At 44.9% G+C, this 23,806-nt stretch overlaps 2 protein-coding genes across 2 annotated transcripts in view; both read right to left on the reverse strand.

The window, feature by feature from the left end:
• Positions 1–6,824: 6,824 nt before the first annotated feature.
• On the reverse strand, positions 6,825–8,632 carry LOC109886280 (mid1-interacting protein 1-B-like). The gene is made up of 2 exons (XM_020477998.2): positions 8,415–8,632; positions 6,825–8,215 (listed from the first exon to the last, which is right to left on the reverse strand). Exon 2 carries the CDS (start codon positions 7,880–7,882, stop codon positions 7,409–7,411), a length of 474 nt encoding a protein of 157 aa, XP_020333587.1. The 5' UTR covers positions 7,883–8,215; positions 8,415–8,632; the 3' UTR covers positions 6,825–7,408.
• Positions 8,633–9,554: 922 nt separating this feature from the next.
• The window catches only part of LOC109875975 (tetraspanin-7), a 28,436-nt gene continuing 14,184 nt past the window's right edge, over positions 9,555–23,806 (reverse strand). Inside the window, exons 3-9 of the mRNA XM_020468432.2 lie at positions 15,738–15,926; positions 14,997–15,071; positions 14,653–14,748; positions 14,253–14,408; positions 14,093–14,176; positions 12,913–12,994; positions 9,555–11,296 (exon numbers count right to left, since the gene is read on the reverse strand). Coding sequence (XP_020324021.1) covers positions 12,926–12,994; positions 14,093–14,176; positions 14,253–14,408; positions 14,653–14,748; positions 14,997–15,071; positions 15,738–15,926 — 669 coding nt within the window. The 3' untranslated portion in view covers positions 9,555–11,296; positions 12,913–12,925. The remainder of the gene's footprint in view (positions 11,297–12,912; positions 12,995–14,092; positions 14,177–14,252; positions 14,409–14,652; positions 14,749–14,996; positions 15,072–15,737; positions 15,927–23,806) is intronic.

The following is a 23,806-nucleotide window of genomic DNA, read 5'->3' on the forward strand; positions in this document are numbered from 1 at the left end:
GTCAGGGGCAAGAGGAGGAGGGTTGGAGTGTGTGTCAGGGACATGAGGGAGGGGAGGGAGGTTGGAAGGGTTGGAGTGTGTGTCAGGGGCAAGAGGGGGGGGGGGGTGGGAGGGTTGGAGTGTGTGTCAGGGACATGAGGGAGGGGAGGGAGGTTGGAAGGGTTGGAGTGTGTGTCAGGGACATGAGGGAGGGGAGGGAGGTTGGAAGGGTTGGAGTGTGTGTCAGGGGCAAGAGGGAGGGGGGGTGGGAGGGTTGGAGTGTGTGTCAAGGACATGAGGGAGGGGAGGGAGGTTGGAAGGGTTGGAGTGTGTGTCAGGGGCAAGAGGGAGGGAAGGAGGGGTGAATCAAAATAGGATGCTGACAACTCTGTATAACCCAACTTAGACATCCCTCCAGTGTTGTGGAGGTTCTGAGTCAGCTGGTCAGCTTTGATTGGACAGAAATGCAGTGCTCAGTAGCTGCAGCCCATCAGCAGTCCTTTCTGTTCAGAGAGCCAGTGGTTTGAAAGCCAGGTCTGCAGTGGCAGGAATGGACTGCGTTAGCCCACACAGCTAGCAGAAACCTCAAAGACCTTGTTTCCTCTTTCATTTCAGGACTAGGGTGGTATGTCCCCAGACTGTCAGATACACACAGGGCCAGTGATTGCGCTCTTGTAGCACAGAGCCTCAAGGGCGGTGGAGTTATCGCTGCCATCACTCATCTTCTGGAGCCAAGCAGACCAGTGTGGTGTCCCCTGGAGAGATAGAAGGCCCAATCACACTGTACTGCAGTCCTCTGGCCTTCACAACTCTGTTAACACACACACACACACATACACACACACACACCAATACCCTCAGCCTCTCAGGAAGAACACAGCTAATAGCCCTGTCATTATGGCGTCAATACAAATCAATGCTGTCTGCACTGGGAAACATGAACATTCATAGTCATGATCGAGCTGTTGGCCGAGGTGTGTGTGATGTGACGGAGTGTATTTGTGTATTTGTGTGTGTGTGTGTGTGCGTGCGTTCGTGCGTGCGTGCGTGCGTGCGTGTGTGTGTGCGTGAGAGGGGGCCTCTCAAGGGGACACTGGAGAGGATCCCCACCCACCCAGTCTAGCCCCAGAGGTAAAGGGTTAATTAAAAGCTAATTAGGTAGAAAATAAAGGCCAGCGTCTCCATTTCCGCTGTGCCGAACACAATTTTCCAATTGGATAGAGACTTGCACTATCTGCGTCCAATGGGAGAGACACATTACCAATTATGAGGCACCAATACACTTCCCCACTTCACCCTACTCCCTTCATTTAATATCCATATTCTCCTCGCTTGCGCGTTTCCTGCGCTCCCCACACAGCTCTCTAACTCGCCAGCTCTTTTAAAAATCATGCAAATTAGCCACATTCAAAGGGAGAGAAATGGAGAATGGAGAGAAAGTGAGAGAGAGAGAGAGAGAGAGAGAGAGAGAGAGAGAGAGAGAGGGGGAAAGGGAGAGAGAGAGGGAAAGGGAGAAAGAGAGAGAGAAAGAGATAATATCAGCTTAATGACATATCTTACATCCACTGCTTACTGCTCCACTTTCCTTAATGAAGGCAGACATAGAAATATTGCTAATGTGCTGAAATGAAAAGGGCCTATAATGATTTCTAATTCAAGAGGAAGTTAGGAACGTGCCAAAAAGCAGTATACTAAATTACAGACTGGCAGTCTGTCGTTCTATGACTGAGTTTAATCACACTCTTATTTGTCATGGCCAATTTAGCATCCTGCGTGTCAACTCAGGCCTTTAAAGGTACAGTACAAGTCATGCTAGCAACAAATCATGAGCTTCATCAACTTCTCTTTACACAGTTTCACTATAGACTTCCATACTCATGCAACATTGTCTTTTTTTCTCATGTGGGTGTTAAGACTACAGTGATGCATCTCACCACAATCCTATAACTATATCCAAGGGACATTACGTCTTAATGGTATAGTTCACCCAGATTACTAAATGACACATTGGTTTCCTTACCCTATAAGCAGTCTACGTAAAAGGTATGACAGCAATTCATGCTTTGGTTTTATTTCCATGGCACAGCTTCTAAATGTTAACATTTTAGCATTTGTGGCATAAATCGCATTCACGTCATGGTCCTGATATGAGTATTTTTCGCGCATGGAAACAGTGCCAGGGAAGCTAAACCAAAGCATGAATAGCTGTCTGCTGTCATACCTTGTCCATAGACTGCATACAAGGAAACCAACACGTCATTTTGCAATTTGCAATTTGGGTGAATTATCCTATTACATCCCTTCAGATGTTTGCTCACAAAGACAACGTCAGTTGATACAGTCTGGAACGTGAGCCAAACTGACCTGAGGATGTAGCTCAATGCTAGCATTGTATTCATCATGTACTGTAGCACTGCTCTCTATTTTTTTCTATTGAAGTGGATGGAGATGAGAGGCTGGTGAGATATCTGGGATCTGGCTGTGAATGGCAGCGGGTCTGGCAGACAGTCAAGTAGAAAGGTTGTGTCACAGCCTCAATTACTGCCAGGTCCAAATCTGGCCACAGTGACTTTAATCTCATGTCCAGACATACAGTACTGCACTGGCCTAATAGTTGTCCCAGCACCACACCAGAACACAGGCCATATGTGGTTGGCAACTCTTTAAATAAGCCCAACGGGGAAAGGGGTTCAAGGAAGATCAAGTATCTGAAGGATTTGAATCTTGTATCTCAGAGGTTGACAATCTAATAGTTTTATCCCGGATACATGGAATCCCACAACCTAGAAGAATCTTGGAATCAACAGTACTGCATAAGAGGTATTTCTTGCCAACTGGAAATGGACCTGTTTGAGTTCCTGTGAATGTTTGATTACATTATGCCTGACCTTTGTATGACCTCAGATTACCTTATTGACAAATTCATATTTGCCCAGAATATACAGAATATACAATGTTCACCCTTTGTTGCCTGACATGCTGACCACACATCACTCGTGTCGCGTGCGCGAGCATTGCAAAATAAATGTACACATACATGTTATTCAATCATTGCACTGACACTGCTCACGTGCGCCAACAAGCATCTGCTTGCAAGTCAGTTCTATTTGTGACAGTGAACTTGTGCAGGTCCTGCCTCTCCCATCTCCTCATTGGTTTAAAGAAGCATTACCCACGTGCCATCTCCTCATTGGTTATATCCACGTGGGTCATTGAATGATGAACTGAGGTCAGTCGGTTGTGGTAATACACCTTATTATGAAAGTTAGATGCCAATCGCCGTATAAAGTCCAAAGAGGAAAAAGCCTGGAAGGAGGAGAGATGGCTAGAAACGACTTGGTTGACCGTTTCATGTGTGGATTAATTGTAGGAGTAGAGGACCTTGTGCATTTCAGGTAAAATAACAACCCAATGTTTATATCCCAGGACAAATTAGCTAGCAACTGTAAGCTAGGTAGCTAAATTGCCATAAATGTTTACTGCTTTTCAACCTGTCCCCAAATTAAGATAATAATTGGTTCTGAGTTTGTTTTGATATTTCAACCTGCGTGTTGTGATCTCGTTTGGTGCGGGGGGGACAAACTCAATTTGCGCACGGTCGCGCACGCGTCCCGGTTTGGGCATGTTGTTACAGCCTGAAATGAAAACACATAAAATGTGGGCTACATTTACACACAGTAACCCAGAATATCCAAGTAAAACATTTTTTAAATAATTCTTACAAAAAATGTATTCAAATTAAAACTGCAAAATACCCTATTCGAATAAATGAACAGAGTTGGTTGAACCACCTTTTGCTTGAATTAGTCATGAGTCTCTTTGAATACGTCTCTAATAACTTTGTACACCTTGACTGTGCAATATTTGCCCATTCTTCCTTGTAGAATTGTTGAAGCTCAGTCAAATTGCATGGTGACCGTTTATGGACTGCACTCTTCAAGTCATTCCACAGATTCTCAATGGGATTTAGGTCGGGGCTCTGACTAGGCACTCAAGGACATTCACCTTCTTGTCCTTCAGCAACTGTACGGTTGCTTTGGCAGTGTGCTTTGGGTCATTGTCATGTTGAAAAGCGAACCATCTTCCCATTTTCAACTTCCTGGCAAAGGGCAGTCGGTTCTCCTCAAGAATCTATCGGTATTTTGCACTGTCCATTTTCCCTTCTATCCTGACCCTGCTGAAGAGAAACACCTCCACAATGGGATGCTGCCACCACCGTGTTTTACTGTAGGCATGGTGTTTTACTGTACACATGGTGTTCTTTACTGTATACATGGTGTTCTTTACTGTAGGCATGGTGTTCTTTACTGTAGACATGGTGTTCTTTACTGTATACATGGTGTTCTTTACTGTAGACATGGTGTTCTTTACTGTAGACATAGCGTTCTTTACTGTAGACAGTGTTTTACTGTAGGCATGGTGTTCTTTACTGTAGACATGGTGTTCTTTACTGTAGACATGGCGTTCTTTACTGTAGACAGTGTTTTACTGTAGGCATGGTGTTCTTTACTGTAGGCATGCTGTTCTTAACTGTAGGCATGGTGTTTTACTGTAGGCATGGTGTTCTTTACTGTAGGCATGGTGTTTTACTGTAGACATGGTGTTCTTCACTGTGAGGCATGGTGTTTTACTGTAGGCATGGTGTTCTTTACTGTAGGCATGGTGTTTTACTGTAGACATGGTGTTCTTTACTGTAGACATGGTGTTCTTTACTGTAGACATGGCGTTCTTTACTGTAGACAGTGTTTTACTGTAGGCATGCTGTTCTTAACTGTAGGCATGGTGTTTTACTGTAGGCATGGTGTTCTTTACTGTAGGCATGGTGTTTTACTGTAGACATGGTGTTCTTCACTGTGAGGCATGGTGTTTTACTGTAGGCATGGTGTTCTTTACTGTAGGCATGGTGTTTTACTGTAGACATGGTGTTCTTTACTGTGAGGCATGGTGTGTTTTACTGTGGGCATGGTGTTCTTTACTGTAGGCATGGTGTTTTACTGTAGGCATGATGTTCTTTACTGTAGGTATGGTGTTCTTCACTGTAGGCATGGTGTTTTACTGTAGACATGGTGTTCTTTACTGTAGGCATGGTGTTTTACTGTAGGCATGGTGTTTTACTGTAGGCATGGTGTTCTTTACTGTAGGCATGGTGTTCTTTACTGTAGGCATGGTGTTCTTTACTGTAGGCATGGTGTTCTTTACTGTAGGCATGGTGTTCTTTACTGTAGGCATGGTGTTTTACTGTAGGCATGGTGTTCTTTACTGTAGGCATGGTGTTCTTTACTGTAGGCATGGTGTTTTACTGTAGACGTGGGGTTTTACTGTAGACATGGTGTTCTTTACTGTAGGCATTGTGTTTTACTGTAGACATGGTGTTCTTTACTGTAGGCATTGTGTTTTACTGTAGACATGGTGTTCTTTTCTGTAGACATGGTGTTCTTTACTGTAGGCATGGTGTTCTTTACTGTAGACATGGTGTTCTTTGCTGTAGGCATGGTGTTTTACTGTAGGCATGGTGTTCTTTACTGTAGGCATGGTGTTCTTTACTGTAGACATGGTGTTCTTTACTGTAGACATGGTGTTTTACTGTAGGCATGGTGTTTTACTGTAGGCATGGTGTTTTACTGTAGGCATGGTGTTCTTTACTGTAGGCATGGTGTTTTACTGTAGACATGGTGTTCTTTACTGTAGGCATGGTGTTCTTTACTGTAGGCATGGTGTTCTTTACTGTAGACATGGTGTTCTTTACTGTAGACATGGTGTTCTTTACTGTAGACATGGTGTTCTTTACTGTAGACATGGTGTTTTACTGTAGACATGGTGTTCTTTACTGTAGGCATGATGTTCTTTACTGTAGGCATGGTGTTCTTTACTGTAGGCATGGTGTTCTTTACTGTAGGCATGGTGTTCTTTACTGTAGACATGGTGTTCTTTACTGTAGACATGGTGTTCTTTACTGTAGACATGGTGTTCTTTGGGTGGAAAGATGTATTGACATATCGTTTTGCATTCAGACCAAAAAGTTCAATTTGGTCTCATTTGACCACAGCATCTTTTCCCACTTTGCCTCAGAATCTACAATGTGCTTTTTGGCAAAGCTCAAACGAGTCTTGATGTGGGTTTTTTCTTCTTTACCACCCTCCCATAGAGGCCAGATCTGTAGAGTGCTTGTGATAGTGGGCACATGCACACATTGCTAGTCTTTGCCTTAAAAAGGCCTGAAACTCCTTCAAAGTCACCAACGACTTCTTGGTAGCCTCTCTGATCAGTCTCCTCCTTGCCCGGTCTTCCAGTTTGGAGGGACGACCTGATCTATACAGGGTCTGAGTGGTGCCATACACCTTAACCACTTGTTAATAGCTTACAATAGGCTCATTCATCCCCCTCCTCTCCCTGTAACTATTCCCCAGGTCGTTGCTGTAAATGAGAATGTGTTCTCAGTCAACTTACCTGGTAAACTAACGGTTAAATACCACTAATAATAATGGTCTTAACTGTGCTCCAAGGGACAACACCTTTGAAATATTTTTATATCCATCCCGACTTGTGCCTTTTCACAACTTTATCTCGTAGATCCTTTGACAGTATCTTTCCTACCATAGTGGACTCTTTGAATTGCACTACTGAGCAGTGGAGTCCTCTATAAAAAACAGCTTTTATTCTGAACTGATCAAAGTCCTAAAATGGATCACAGATGGAAAACAAGTTTGCAATTGTAAGGGGTGGGGGGGTTCACTTATCCAAATAGGGTATTTTACTGTTTTACTTTGAGTTTAGAAGAGAAAGATTCACTTGGATGTTGTGGGTTATGGTGTGTAAATAAAGCTGTAGGCTTCAGTTCAGACTAATCACAATCTTACAGTTTAATCAAGTCACAAAACTATCATGCCGAAGTTGTGTACCTCTCAATAAACCAGTGACTGTGTCAAATAAACTGATCACAACATAACAATAAGCAGATGTTTAATCGCTGAGCTGTCATTTCTATAGAAAAATAAAACAGTGCTTAAATAAGGTTTACAGTTGGTGTTAATCTCTTGGAATCTCTCAAATTCAAAATAATTATCATTTGATTCCAGTTCACAGATTATTAAAAACATATGATTTAGTCAATGGTATGGCAATGACTCATTGCTACCATAACATATGAAATCACTGTCAGTAGGCATTATGCAATGTTGCCCAATCAACAACAACAAATGTTTGTGGACAGACCATCCATACAATAATCCGATAATACACAAGACTTAGTGCAAACAATCATTCAAACAGTAGATGGGAAATGTTTAACAACGCATACGAAACGTCTAGTAGGTTACATTTACAGTGGGAATAAATACAAACGATATCACTAGGACCCCCCCCCCCCCCCATTCCACTGTTCACCAATGACTTTTGATGTTATCGTCTGACACACTCAACTTTCTAGTAGTCACAGTCCACAGCCCCTTATTCCAATCTCCTGATTGTACCTGTTCGTGAGGGTGTTTGCTTTCCGGGTAAGCTTGGACAGAACCGTGTGTAGTCCGGTCAAATGATAATGAAATTGTTTCTCCAAATCATCATCATCGGATTCTATTCTGGATATGTCCAACGCGGTCACCCCCATTTTTTCTTTCCGCCTGTCGTCGGCTTGTAGGACCCCCCATTCGATGTCATTCCTGATCGATTTTAATAGCACATAGTAATTGTACATGTCCCCGTCCTGGAAATAGGTGGTTGACCCATTGCTGGCGGTCCTAATCGGTGATATCGTTTTCACCTCTTCTTCCTCGTCTAGAGGCACGTCTCTTAGCAGACTAGGAACCATCACCGTCTGATCCATGTTATTCACAGCACCAATAAATCGGTTCATTGCATTGAACAATGAATTCTTTTGATTGTACGAATCCGAAATGTGCATCATTTTTGCGAGAAATCTGACCGCGTGCAGACAATCTAGTTACCTCGCGTCACCGATGATAATGCAGTTTTACTCTTCTGTCAGTCTGAAATCAACCTTAGCAAGCTAACTAGCTAATGCTCTTTATCGGATTACAATTACAAATTTAGCTGCTGCAAAAGCTTACTCAGCCCGAGGAAACGTCCAGACTTCTCAAACGTCTTGCCTGCCTCGTGAGAACTGTACTACCTAACGTTACTCACTAATAGACTAACAAGTGTATTTTTTCTAAGGGCGTTCCCGGATCTGTCTCAGTCGAATGTTTTCCCCTCAGGCCAAAGTAACAGGATGAACGACCTGAAATAAGAGACACCATACGGTTAGTTACTTCAAGTAACGTTATTTCAGTATCATTAGTTGCATAGTAGGCCTACCAAAAATTAAGAAATCCTTACACTGGCCAATAGATGCTTCCGTTCCCAACTCACTGAATTAACAGCTAACATTAGCTAGCCATATGTGGAGAACAAATTTAGCTCAAGCAGTACAAACTCACCGTGATGTTATTGTCCCTGGTATTTTTCCGAATAACCACTTCACTTGTTAAACTTCTGTGGAAGGCATAACGTCTTAATTTGACAGCTTGTTGTGAGCAAAGCGACCGATAGCAGCTTGCTAGCTTAACAAATCCTCAACACCAGCAGGAGGACGGTGAGATGCAGAGTGGCGTACTTGCGTCAGCCCACAAGCGGTAACTCCGTTTTCAGCCAATCAGATTTTAGCCGGTCTCTCACCAACCCCGCTGATTTTCTGCCAAGTCAACTCACGGTTAGAACATGTTTACTTCCTTCAACAAAAACACCTATCTTTACCTTCCTTCCATACTTCCTCTTTTGGAGAGATTATGAAGAAAATAACATAATGTCACTTCAAAACTGATGACTCAAATGTGTACTGTGACAAACTTGCTTTCACAGTTTTCGTAAAACCAGGGCTCGTGTACGTTTGAAATTGAGGGTCTCAAATGACATCCTTTCAAAGAAATACGGAGGCGAGGAAGGAATCATAATTATGCAATTTGGGTTGTGGAATAGAGCAGGCTCATCTGAGGAAACTGGCGACGTGTTGAAGCAGGAGTTTAATTCAGGCTGGGGTTGCGTCATTCCTGCCCACAAAAACACTTTAAGTAGTAGTAGGTGTACTAGTGACAATTTTAACAATGTATACACTATCAACAAAGTAGTTAGTTGTTTATGCTGTATCAACAAAGTATAGTTGCTGATGCTGTAACAGATTCATGATCACGAATGCGGATGTCCATTGTGAATACGTTACATTGTAACAAACGGTAAGGATTTCATTTGATGATGTTCTTGTTCATTTTTTTTTTTTACAGTCAAGCCCATAAAAATCATATTAAATTACTATAATTAAATTATTCTAATAGCTAATTCTATGGTCAAACCTGCCTCACGAACACCCTTTCTAGACGGGATCGCGAATACGTTTTTCATAGATGTGATAGTGACACCGTGGGGTATAAAATATTATTGCTACCTGTAAATTATATTGGATCTATCAGGTGCAGAATGAATTAATGACGATTAACTACCCACGTTATTATCAACAACAAAAAATACTCGGTTCTAGAAACAAAAGAGAGAGTAAATATCTCACAACAGAAGCTCACAACTGAAACGATGTAATGACCATTTTATTCATAGATTCAAGATCACAATTGTTCACAATATCAACATACATTTGTTGGCATGCTAGCTGGTGATGCATTTTAAAACGTTTTCTTTTTTTTATACAGTCTTGTTTCATCTGTCCAATTTTGGATTGAGAGATAAATTGATCATGTACATTGGTTGTAATACTGATCCCGCGAAAACACAGAGCTACTTCAGAATGCTCAAAACCCCAAAACAAACAGTAACAAAAACCTAAAAGAATCCTAGTAATTACAGAAATAGAATCTTGGAACCAGTTTTCTGTACTCACATGACAATTGAATGAAGCCAGTTACACTGTCAGTGACCTCGGTGGTCTGCCCCATTCCATTCTACCCCCAGGCCCTCGCTAAAGCGTAGTATTCCTACAGTCATTCCCACCTAAGAGGTTGCTGTCATATTACTGATTCTCCATTTAAGTAATACACAAAAGTGGCAAATCTTCAAAAAGTGGTATTTCATTTGATTGTTCCAAGCCAGAGCAATGACAGACCGAATCGAGCTCGAACACCTCAAGTCCTGCCACTGCGAATGAATCTCTCTCTCTTTCTATCACTGGACAGACATTAATTCACCGTCTATTCCACAAATGACGTGGAAACAACATTGATTCAACCAGTCTGTGCCCAGTTGGCTCTCTCTCTGTCTACCAATCCCATATAGTGAGAAGCAAACGGCAACAACAAAAGACAGGAAGTAGAATAGTCTTCTCTCATCATCAGAAAGCAGTGCTGACTCAGTGAAACTCTAGTTTGTGCAGCGATATGCGTCAGTCAGGGGGGAGGGTGTTGGAACCGAATGTACTGGGGTGTGGCGGTGGAGTGAGAGAGAGAACTGGATGTGCTGGAGAATGGACAAGGATAGTCAAATAGAGTGGGATCTCAAGCAGAAGGTGAATGTGTAAAAACATTTGAACACCAAAACTGGGGTTTAAACCAGAAAAATGGCTTTGTCTCAGACTACTGTTATAGAAACACACATGACTAGTTAAAACAACATTATGACTGATTATGACTGACAGACAGAAGGCACAGGGGAGGGAGTGGCAGAGATCACCAAGTACAGGACTGAATACAGAGGATCTAAACGCATCACAAATACACATCCACAGAGAGCAACTTGCACAAGGTCATTTAGAGTGATAGTCATTAGAAGCAGGATGTAGGTTTACTGTAGTCCATGTAGCAGCAAAAAGCAGACGCTGTGTGTGTGTGAGAGAGAGAGAGAGTGTCAGTTAGAGTGACTCAGTCACTTCTGAGTGAGCTCAAGTTTCTTTCAAAAACCTCATATTGGAAATTCTGATGGCATCCCAAAAATTATTTCCAGGAAATTTAGACTGGGGAAGATAGCTCCTCGTTCCACTGCTATGTTGCATCAAGGTAATTTCTTAGGAATATTGTCAACTTGTGTAAGTGAAGATTGGTACTGTTTGAATTAAGCATGCCTGGATCAGAGCATATGGCTGAGGCAGGTGCTAATCGACAACCATTCATTTTAGAAGAATTAAGGTCTTGAAAGGTAACATTTTTAATCATGGCATGATGGCATATTAAGGAATGTGTTCAAAGAGATGAAAGAGAGAAAAAGAGAGCAATAAAGTAAGAAAGATAAGGTGTGGAAAAGTAAGAATGGACTGTGCCAGCGTTTGGGTGTGTTCCTCCCCAGGTTCCAAGGTGACGTGTACTCTCTCCTCCTCCTGGTCTCCCTGGAAGGAAACAAGAACAAAGGTGCCGACAATCACAGAGAGACTCAACATGATTGTGTGTGCACGTGTGTCTCTGCGCATGTGTGACTACATTCCCTGAAAATACCATCCCCACCACCCATAATCAGTGACAACGAGGGGATCCTCTCTTTTGGAACTTGTCACCTGAAGCTTTTGGAAGACAGATCTCCCTGAGAAGTCTCTGCAGGGCCGCCACACAGCCAGAGGGATAGCCATTTGTCTGCTGTAATGAGTGGAGCCTTTAGACTGTGATGTGTGTAAGAAGCCTAAATGCCACTCTTTCTCTCTCTGCACCTGTGGAACGCAGTCTGTCGGTTAACCCTCCCGGAGCCTCCCATGCCAGGCTTCTGGTCTATTTAGAGCCCTGAGGCTTCTGAAGTGACAAAACAGCAAACCAGTGTCTGGTGGATAGGAGCGAGTAACAGTTTCTGCAAGCTTCGAATTGACAATGACACTCTGGTGAAGCTCGGACATGCTAACCGCTAGAAGGCTAAACACTAGCAGGCTAAACACTATCAGGCTAAACCCTATGAGGCTAAATCCTATGAGGTTAAGCCAGTGTGTCATAGGGGGGAGAAGTGGGGGATTCTAACTCTTTAAGGCATAATCACGCCACACAGCCCTGCCAACACGGTATAAATCAGAGTGTTTAATTGCGAGCCAAACAGCTTTATTTATAATCCACAGCAGCACAGTCGGGGACGGCCAATTAGAGGGGCCTTGCTGGGAAGGTGTGAGCTAGCGATAACCACCTTGCATAGTGAGATCACGATTGTGTGTGTGTGTGTTTGACTGTGACTTGCAGGGGGCTGTAGGGGTTCCAGCCATGGAGGTCTGTGACACAACCCCTTATTACACTGGATGCATTGCACTTAGTCACAGAGACAAATAGCACTACACAAGAGTGTGTGTGTGTGTAGCACTCTGGTACCCTGCAGATAGTGACCCAGTTTGTATTCTACATGAGTCAAATGAAATGGAGTCCATTGCCCATGTTGTGAATGGCTGGGGATCATACAAGGATTTATACATTGCTAGGCATGACCGTCTTGTTGACCTGATAGCTAGCGAGGTGGGACAAGTGGTCTCACCAACAGCACGCATGCATAAACATTCTTGTGTGATGGAAGCTCGTTTGATATTGATGACGATGGGTTTTCCTGTGTGCCAGATGTTGTTGTTGTGGGGGGAGACCAGGGGGAGGTGTTCGTTTTGGAAGTGGGCTGCTCATTGGATGGCTACATGGAGCAGGCCTTTGCTGAGAAGCTGCTTAAATACCAGCCCCTCGTGGCATGCTGGGACAGCCTGGGGTGGAGGTGCGAGCTGGCGGGGCTGATATTTGGGAGTCTCGGCCACGTACACAGGCTTGCAGTGCGTGGCCTCCAGATTGCAGGCCTGACAAAAACTAGGGCAAAGCAATTGACTAGGTACTGCTCTATTTCAGCTGCCATGGGCAGCCTAGCTGTTTGGAGAAGGATGTGCTTTCTGTACCCTTGAGTGTCATGTATACAGGGACCTTTGAAATGTTTGGATCCTTTTTTTGTAAATTTGATTGGTGGATTCAAATGAAGTATTTGTGTGTGTGTCAGACTCACCTGCACCTCACTGCTACACCATCTCATATTGGTTGGCAGTGATAAGCCTCGACAGACAGCATGCCAACAGCATACCAATTGACTGGAGAGAAAGAGAGAGGGGGGTGGTGATGAAAATGAGTCAGTTCCAACAGCACACAATAAATCATCTCTCTTAGAGGTCCTGTCTTCCCTCCATCCTCCCCCTCTTCCCTCCACCCTTCCCCTCTTCCCTCCACCCTCTTCCCTCCATCCTCCCCCTCTTCCCTCCACCCTCCCCCTCTTCCCTCCACCCTCCCCCTCTTCCCTCCATCTTCCCCCTCTTCCCTCCACCCTTCCCCTCTTCCCTCCACCCTCCCCCTCTTCCCTCCACCCTTCCCCTCTTCCCTCCACCCTCCCCCTCTTCCCTCCATCCTCATTGCCAGGGGATGGAGGGCCAAGGAGGGATCAGGGAAGGAGGAGAGGAGGGATCAGGGAAGGAATAGAGGAGGGATAGGGATAAGATACATTAAAGGGGTGGCTGCTCCTCTAAGAGGTGTCATTGATCTCTCTCTGCCACCCCTCCTTCTCCCCTCGCCGCTTCCCTCCATAACGTTTACGGTGCAATTAATGGGCTCGGGACTGCAGACGAGCAGGCTGTCGCAGGTCACAGCGTCCATGGAGACACACACACACTCTCACTCTCTCTACCTACCTCCCCCAGGCCCATTAAGGGTAATGGAGGGGGTCGCTGTGACGACGAGCGGCGCTGTGGGGCTAATCGAGCATGTCAGCCCGAGCAGGAGGTAACGACCACACTCGCGCAGAGTAGAGAGAGAGAAAGAGAGAGAGGAGAAATGAGGAGAGAGCGAAGTAGGGAGAGGAGAAATGAGGAGAGAGGAGGAATGGAGAGAGAAGGAGGTAGGGGAGAGAGAGAGTGTGCGTGTGTCTGTATGCATATGTGGAAAAGCGAGAGGGATGGAGAGTGTGTGTGTGTGCTCTTATACTCTGGTCTGCATAATAGTTCCCGAGGCACGCCTGAATGGTATGTGTGTGATGGAACAGGCTCTGAGTGGCGGACTAGCTGATTGGGTCTGAAGGAGCAGCGGTGAACATCGCCCCAGCCGTGTGTAATCATTAATAACCTGCACTGGGCGCACGCTCACACACACACACACACAGAAGGAGCGTGGAAGAACAGCTGGCCCATACTGTTACTTACTTGTGAGACCGCTATTCCAAATGTCACTCCAGCAATGATCCCCATGTTAGTCTCAATGAAGTCAGTCACCAGCTCATAACAGCCCTGTAGAAGACAAGACAAGTGAGTGTGTTTGTCAGTGTGTATGGTGTGTGTCTGTCTGTCCATGTGTGTGTCTGACCTGCTGGTGGACCTTGCTGGGGGCTATGGTGACATTGTGCAGGTCAGAAGCGTTACAGTCAGAGATGCTGGCACAGCAGCTGGGTGGGATACCGTTGTTAGGGAACCAGATACTGGACAACCAGCTGGTGTAGTTCAACACACCACAGCATTTCAACTGGAGGGAGAGTAGGGGATGGAGAGGGAGAGAGAGAGGGAGGGAGGGAGGGGAGAGAGGGAGGGGAGAGAGAGAGAGAGAGCGAGAGAGGGAGAGAAGGGGATGGAGAGGGAGAGAAGGGGATGGAGAGGGAGAGAGAAGGAGGGGAGAGAGAGAGAGAGAGAGGGAGGTTGGAGAGAGAGATTTATCACAGTCCGTTTTTAATCACAACCCTAATTTGGCTGTCAAAATGACCGTCACTCACACTGCGCTGCACATTGTCCACAGCCAGGCTCCTCTCGTCCTGGGAATTGTAGTTCTTCACTGCCTCACTGAAGGTCCTCTGGAAGGTTCCCTTTATCTGGGAACACAAACACAAAGTTCTTGTTGTGTTCATAGCTTCTCCCGTTGTGAACAGATGGACACTCTGACTGATGAATCCTGCCCACTGGGCACACACTGGTTGAATCAACATTGTTTCCACGTCAGTTCAACAAAATTACATTGAACTAACGTGGAATAGACGTTGAATTGACATCTGTGCCAAGTGGGTGGGTACTCATGATCCTGTGGGTGAGTGCCAGAGGCAGGTATGGCAGGGCCACCTACCTCATGACGAAAGACAAAGCCGGAGATGCCAGCCACAAGCTCTGCCAGGAAGATCAGGGACAGGAACATGGCATACTGCAGAGAGAGGGCACACAGGGCGCCACAAAATGGACACTGAGTTACTGTGTATATTTTGCAGACTTTCTCACCCTTTGCTCACGATAAGATTCTCGAAACACTGCAAGGACCGTTGAATGACAGTAGGAAAGGAAGACATTTTTAGAAGGAAAGGAATCAAAAACGAAACAAAGACAGAAACAAACCCACTGGGCACACACTGGTTGAATTAACGTTGTTTCCATGTCATTTCAATGATATTACTTTGAACAAATGTGGAACAGATGTTGAATTCTGTTTCTTCCCCAGTGGGAAGAAATAGACAAATTTCAGTTACTCGGATGACAACTTCTCCTAGGTCTCACCAGCTTCTCCTAGCTCTCACCAACTCCTCTAGCTCTCACCAACTTCTCGTAGCTCTCATCAACTTCTCCTAGCGCTCACCAATTTCTCCTAGCTCTCACCAACTTATCCTAGCTCTCAACAACTTCTCCTAGCTCTCACCAACTTCTCCTAGCCTTCATCAACTTCTCCTAGCTCTCACCAACTTTTCCTAGCTCTCACCAACTTCTCCTAGCTCTCACCAACTTCTCCTAGCTCTCACCAACTTCTCCTATCTCTCACCAACTTCTCCTAGCTCTCACCAACTTCTCCTAGCTCTCATCAACTTCTCCTAGCTCTCACCAGCTTGAGCATCCATGGGCTCCCGCGGCAGGTAGCGAAGCATCCAAACAGTCCGAACACGATGATGCATGTTCCGGTGCCGATGAGAACATAAGGAGCGTTGGTGGAGCTGTCAGCGATGATAGATATGTACGCACCCAGCATAAACTTTCCCCATAGTCCCACAGCTAAGAGGATCGCCCCCGTGATCTGGACAGAGAGAAAGAGAGAGGGGCGAGAGAAGGTGAAAGAGCATTAGAGCCCTGTCACTAAAACGTCATCAAGGGCATCACTGGAGGTTTCAGACCCATAGAGATGATAGGTGGCACAACTGTAACACAAACATCACAGCTTCATGCTAAATGACACGTTCATATGATATGAAATGTCAGTGGTCTGTTTAAGCAGTCGTCCATAAAAGCAGTCAATTTCTCTGTGTAATAAACCATTGGTTACACTGTAAATGATACACTGCCGATCTACTATAATGCTGTTAGTGGCACTGGAGATAGCTCTTTGCTGCCACCCAATGAAAGAAACTGAATCCTCACTGCATGGCTCATGAGACAGAAGAGAAAGCGAGATATTTTATAGGCTCCTTTTTCTGGTTAAAAATAACAATACTTACTAAGTAAACCAGACCCAGCTGCTGTCAAGTTTTCAAGATATTTCACTTTCAAAATACAGAAATCGTACCGTATGATGATTTCTGTATATTGAAAGATACATATCGTGAAAACATAAGTGCCGACAAGCAAAACATTTTGGGACAATGTCAACAATGGGTCAATGAAACAAATACCAATTCCATTAAGTAGATGGGAACTGTGAACATTTGTTTCAATGGCAAACAGTCTTTATGGGATATCTTGATTTTCCACCATCTTTGGCCCTACTCGTGAATGATGACTGGTTCCTGACCATGTGTCATGACCAGGAAAAACTCCATATTCATAAGGTGAACTTAGGATAATTAATGTAGCAGGTTAGGAGACTGAGGTTAAGGTTAGGAAATGGGTTAGGTTTAGCGAAAATGCTCTCCTAACCTACTATGAAAATCACTTTGTATCGAAGTGGCGTGAAAAGAGTGACTGGGTGAATGCAGGCCTTCCAAAAGCCCACCCAACACCAGCATGCATTAGTCGCTGTAGACTGAACACTTTGCTCTCTCTATGATATAAACACTAGATGACTAATAGGAGACGCTGTCTTGAAGCATCCACACCTCCATCTTGGCTCTAACCCTGGGTTATGATGCATTTTGTCAGTGCATCATACAAAACCATCTTCCCATTCTTTTATGTTGTTGTTATATTTGTGTGTTTCTACTAGTGCTTATTATGTGCACCCAATGATGTATATAAACCCTGGATTGTGAATTCTATGTATTGGCCATTGAGAGGCTTTGAAGCCACCTGTCGGCCATACTGGCACTCCCCAGTAGGACCAGTCCTCCATAGGAATACATGGGATGCTACTGTATTTCAGTTAAATGTTTCAAGAACATGCATTTAAGTCTTTTTTTGTTGATGTGGGGACAGTAACATTAGTAATAAAACAAATTATACTTTAAGGAAAATGTTTTCATATATTGTTATTTTATGTTTAGCTCACATAATATAATAGTATGCATTCATGTGTCTGTAACAGAATAAACGAGGAAAAATGTACACATTAATACAAGCATTTCTATTGCTTCGAAAATGTGTTTTAAACAGTGAGGGAGTGCCAACACAGCGCCCCCTATCAGTCATCTAGTTTATAAATAAATAATTGTGTGCACCAGACTATTCTGTGTAGAGCTCTCTAGTAGTGTGTTCTTGAACCAGCAGATGGTGCTGTGGTTATTGGTAAAGACTGGAATTTGGTATTTGGTATTCTATAAGGATCCCCATTAGCTGTTGCAAAAGCAGCAGAAACTCTTCCTGGGGTCCAACACACAACATGAAACATAATACAGAATGACATAATACAGAACATCATTAGACAAGAACAGCTGAAGGAATACAGCAGTGGCACGTTCACCTGTCCAGAGGAGAAGATGCCATTCCCTTTGATGAGGAAAAAAATCATACAAACTGTTCTGAACAGTGTGAGATTGTGGGTCTAGAAAGGTAGGCTAGTACTGGTACTATCTAACCTCAACATGTACCTGGTAAATTATATATTTTTTCTTTAACCTGGCAAGTCAGTTAAGAACAAATTCTTATTTACAATGACGGCCTACCCCGACCAAACCCTAACCCGGACAACGCTGGGCCAATTGTGCACCGTCCTATGGAACTCCCAATCACAGCCCATGGTGATACAGTCTGTAATTGAACCAGGGTCTGTAGTGACACCTCTAGTACTGAGCTGCAGTGCCTTAGACGGCTGCGCCGGGAGCCCCACATATACACATACACAAAAAACATGACAGATACAGTGGGGAGAACAAGTATTTGATACACTGCCGATTTTGCAGGTTTTCCTACTTACAAAGCATGTAGAGGTCTGTAATTTTTTATCATAGGTACACTTCAACTGTGAGAGACAGAATCTAAAACAACAACAAAAAATGTATGAATCTCCTCCATATCATTAAATGAATGTGGAGTGAAAAGTGGGTTAATGTAATCACCTTGGGGATTTGTGGCCCTTGTTCAAAGCAGGGTTCCACTCAAGGACTGGGTTCTCCATGGAGTTCCTCTATCTCTCTCCATTATTATTCATATATGTATATTTTAGTCATTAATTAACATATGTGTGGTAGGGAAGATCAGGAATCAGGATTACATCTAAAATGACAATAACTGGAGTTCTTTCTTTGTAAAACCAGTTAGCAGTTCGCAGGGTTGGGTCAAGGTTTTCTTCATTGTTAAGGCGGCTAGTCGTCCCTTACTAGCATAGCAATGACATCCCTGAAGAAACTATCACCCCTGCCCTCAACCATAACTCAATATGCTGATCTTATCTCACCTGAACACAGTATCATAAGACTCTTTGCCCACCAGTGCTCTGCCATAAATATCAGCCTATTCAACATTTTCTTTAACCAGGCAAGACAGTTAAGAATAAATTATTATTTACAATGACAGCTTAGGAACAGTGGGTTAACTGCCTTGTTCAGGGGCAGAACAACCTTTTTGTTTTACCTTGTCAGCTCAGGGATTTGATCTAGCAACCGAAAAGTCCAATACTCTAACCACCAGGCTACCTGCCACCCCAAACCAATATGTTTCTAACCCACACAGAACAGCAGCAAAGAATACCCTTATCATTGCTATGCCTCATGGTTAACATGACAACGAACAGGCAAAGAGGAAGCACATGGAAAAAGGTTACCTAACCACTGATACAGGGTCAGATATTTTGTCATTCCCCTGATGGTTAAGCTTAGGATAGGAGTTAGAGAGATCTGATCCTAGATCTGTGGTAAAGGGCAACATCTACCTCGAGCAGTGGCACAGCGTATGCATCCTAAATGGCACCCTATTCCCTACATAGTGCACTTCCCATAGGGCTCTGGTCAAAAGTAGTGCACTATATAGGGAATAGGGTGTCATTTGGGAAGTGTCACCTCCCTGTAGCCACCATGGGAAATGTTGTTGTGATTCTGAGCATGTCTGGCGCTGGCCATGCGACGGAGGCCCGCTGACACATACAGAGCCTGTATGAGCCTGCCTGCCCCCTCCCGGTCTGCCGTTCTCCCTCCCTCCCTGGCTCCATCCCTCCCTGTCTACTGCCTCCCTCCCTGTCTGTCTCCCTCCCTCCCTGTCTGTCTCCCTCCCTTTCTGTCTGCCTGATTACCCAAGAACACAGCATGAGAAGGAACAGCAATACTCTGACAGATGGAGTGAGTCAGACACAGACACAGACACAGAGAGAGAGAGAGCGAGAGAGAGAGCGAGAGATGGGGAGATGGGGGAGAGAGAGAGAGAGATGGGGAGATGGGGAGAGAGAGAGTGAGATGGGGGAGAGAGAGAGAGAGAGAGAGAGTGAGATGGGGGAGAGAGAGAGATGGGGAGATGGGGGAGAGAGAGAGAGAGAGATGGGGGAGAGAGAGAGAGAGATGGGGAGATGGGGGAGAGAGAGAGAGATGGGAGAGAGAGAGAGAGAGATGGGGAGATGGGGGAGAGAGAGAGAGATGGGAGAGAGAGAGAGAGAGAGATGGGGAGATGGGGGAGAGAGAGAGAGATGGGAGAGAGAGAGAGAGAGAGAGAGAGAGAGAGAGATGGGGAGATGGGGGAGAGAGAGAGAGAGAGAGAGAGACAGAGACAGATGGAGAGAAAGGTAGAGTGAGAAACAAAGCACGAAAGAGAGGAAGACAAAGGGAGGGAAGAGAGAGTGTATTTAGTGCGAGATAGGAGAGAGAGAGAGATTAAAGAGAGCGAGAGATGAGTCACTGTCTGACATGTAGCATGACACTTAGACAGCGCTGTAGAACACATCTGAGAGATAGCATATGAGTGAGTTCTCGCTGTCCCCATCTCAAATCAAATCAAAATCAAATCAAATGTATTTGTCACATACACATGGTTAGCAGATGTTAATGCGAGTGTAGCTAAATGCTTGTGCTTCTAGTTCCGACCATGCAGTAATATCAACAAGTAATATAACCTAACAATTTCACAACAACTACCTTATACACACAAGTGTAAAGGAAAGAATACGAATATGTACATACAAATATATGAACGAGTGATACCCGAACAGCATAGGCAATATGCAGTAGATGGTATAGAGTACAGTATATACATATGAGATGAGTAATGTAGGGTATGAAAACATTAGATAAAGTGGCATTGTTTAAAGTGGCTAGTGATACTTTTAATTACATCAAGATCGCAAGATGCAGTAGATGGTTTAGCGTACAGTATATACATATGAGATGAGAAATGTAGGGTATGTAAGCATTATATAAAGTGGCTAGTGATAAATTGATTACATCAATTTTTCCATTATTAAAGTGGCTGGAGTTGAGTCAGTGTGTTGGCAGCAGCCACTCAATGTTAGTGATGGCTGTTTAACAGTCTGATGGCCTTGAGATAGAAGCTGTTTTTCAGTCTCTCGGTCCCCGCTTTGATGCACCTGTACTGATAGCGGGGTGAACAGGCAGTGGCTCGGGTGGTTGTTGTCCTTGATGATCTTTTTGGCCTTCCTGTGACATCGGGTGGTGTAGGTGTCCTGAAGGGCAGGTAGTTTGCACCCGGTGATGCGTTGTGCAGACCTCACTACCCCCTGGAGAGCCTTAAGGTTGTGGGCGGAGCAGCTGCCATACCAGACGGTGATACAGCCCGACAGGATGCTCTCGATTGTGCATCTGTAAAAGTTTGAGTGTTTTTGGTGACAAGCCGAATTCCTTCAGCCTCCTGAGGTTGAAGAGGTGCTGCTGCGCCTTCATCACCACGCTGTGTGTGTGGGTGGACCAATTCCGTTTGTCCGTGATGTGTACGCCAAGGAACTTAAAACTTTCCACCCTCTCCACTACTGTCCTGTCAATGTAGATAGGGAGCTGCTCCCTCTGCTGTTTCCTGATGTCTACGATCATCTCCTTTGTTTTGTTGACATTGAGTGTGAGGTTATTTTCCTGACACCACACTCCGAGGGCCCTCACCACCTCCCTGTAGGCCGTCTCGTCGTTGTTTGTAATCAAGCCTACCACTGTAGTGTCGTCTGCAAACTTGATGATTGAGTTGGAGGCGTGCATGGCCACGCAGTCGTGAGTGAACAGGGAGTACAGGAGAGGGCTGAGAACGCACCCTTGTGGGGACCCCGTGTTGAGGATCCCGCAGGTTTTGGTAGCGGGCCGTGGCAGTGGCACTGTATTGTCCTCAAAGTCTGTCTGGGAGCAAGGCATCGTGGTCCGCGACGGGGCTGGTTTTCTTTTGTAGTCCGTGATTGACTGTAGACCCTGCCACATACCTCTCGTGTCTGAGCCGTTGAATTGCGACTCCACTTTGTCTCTATACTGACGCTTAGCTTGTATTCGGTCATGTTTCCGGTCACCTTGCCCTGATTAAAAGCAGTGGTTCGCGCTTTCAGTTTTGTGCGAATGCTGCCATCAAACCACGGTTTCTGGTTGGGGAATGTTTTAATAGACGCTGTGGGTACAACATCACCGATGCACTTGCTAATAAACTCGCTCACCGAATCAGCGTATTCGTCAATGTTGTTGTTCGACGTTATGCGGAACATATCCCAGTCCACGTGATCGAAGCAATCTTGAAGCATGGAATCCGATTGGTCGGACCAGCATTGAACAGACCTGAGCGCGGGTGCTTCCTGTTTTCGTTTCTGTCTATAGGCTGAAAGCAACAAAATGGAGTCGTGGTCAGCTTTTCCGAAGGGAGGGCAGGGGAGGGCCTTATATGCGTTGCGGAAATTAGAATAACAGTGATCTAGTGTTTTGCCAGCCCTGGTAGCACAATCAATATGCTGATAGAATTTGGGGAGCCTTGTTTTCAGATGAACCTTGTTAAAATCCCCAGCTACAATAAATGCAGCCTCAGGATATGTGGTTTCCAGTTTACATAGAGTTGAATGAAGTTCTTTCAGGGCCATCGATGTGTCCGCTTGGGGGGGAATATATGCGGCTGTGATTATGATGGAAGAGAATTCTCTTGGTAGATAATGCGGTCGGCATTTAATTGTGAGGAATTCTAAGTCAGGTGAACAAAAGGACTGGAGTTCCTCTATGTTGTTATGATCACACCACGTCTCGTTAATCATAAGGCCTACACCCTCGCCCTTCTTCTTACCAGAGAGATGCGTGTTTCTGTCGGCGCGATGTGTGAAGAAACCAGGTGGCTGTACCGACTCAGATAGCGTGTCTCGAGTGAGCCATGTTTCCGTGAAACAAAGAACGTTACAGTCTCTTATGTCTCTCTGGAAGGCAACCCTTGCTCGGATTTTGTCTACCTTGTTGCCAAGAGACTGGACATTGGCGAGTAGTATGCTCGCGAGCGGTGCGCGATGTGCCCGTCTACGGAGCCTGACCAGAAGACCGCTCCGTCTGCCCCTTCTACTGCATCGTTGTTTTGGGTCGCCGGCTGGGAACCGATCCATTGTCCCGGGTGGTAGGCCAAACAGAGGATCCGCTTCGGGAAAGTCGTATTCCTGGTAGTAATGTTGGTGAGTTGACGTTGCTCTTATATCCAATAGTTCCTCCCGACTGTATGTAATAAAACTGGGGTAGCATTGTAAGAAATAACACATAAAAAAACTAAAAAATACTGCATAGTTTCCTAGGAATGCGAAGCGAGGTGGCCATCTCTGTCGGTGCCGGAAGTGTTGCCCATCCACCATTCCTTTTCTAGTAATGTCTGGGAGCAGCAGTAGGTTCATTTCCCTGTAATGTACCGTTCCCCTGTCCCCAGTTTCCTCTCCTCTAAAGTGTTCATGTCTTATTCAACGTGACACTATGAATGATTCATGGAGCCATCTGCTGTAGCAAGCGAGGGGCTTCCCTCCCCTACATGCTCCATCAGCAGGGGGTACCATCCTAGGCAGGAGGGATTAAGGGGAGAGGGTGTGTGTGTGTGTGTGTGTGTGTGTGTGTGTGTGTGTGTGTGTGTGTGTGTGTGTGTGTGTGCGTGCGTGCGTGGACTGACAAAAAGAACCCCGGCTAACATGAAGCGGAAGCCCTGTGGGGTGTGTTGCAGTCGGCGACCATATTGGCCTCAGTTAACTCAGCAGGGCTATGTGGTTAAGTATTTATGTGTACTGTATATTATCTCAGCTGTGACATTACACCACAGTCATGAGACATGGTCATAGGGTTTCAACCCTTTATTACCAGTTACACTGCACGTGTGTCGGTTACAGTAGAAATAAATTCAACATCTGAAACACAAATGTATACAAGATCCTAGATGACAAAGTCCCTTTACAATGTGATGTACTGTATGTAGCCTATGTTGATTTTGAGTGAACTAGGGCTTTCAGAGTTGGAATAGGTAAGTCAGCCACTTTACCTATAAACACTGAAGTTCCCAGTCTGTTAAAGTGAGCCACTTTTATCAGAGTCCGTCGCGGATGGTGCAAAGGAGCTAGTTTCATTTCAACACCAGATTGGAGTCTTCACACAGCCTGACAGAAGTAATGGAATT

This window comes from Oncorhynchus kisutch, linkage group LG16 (assembly GCF_002021735.2).
Source record: "Oncorhynchus kisutch isolate 150728-3 linkage group LG16, Okis_V2, whole genome shotgun sequence".
NCBI classification, from domain to species: Eukaryota; Metazoa; Chordata; class Actinopteri; order Salmoniformes; family Salmonidae; genus Oncorhynchus; species Oncorhynchus kisutch.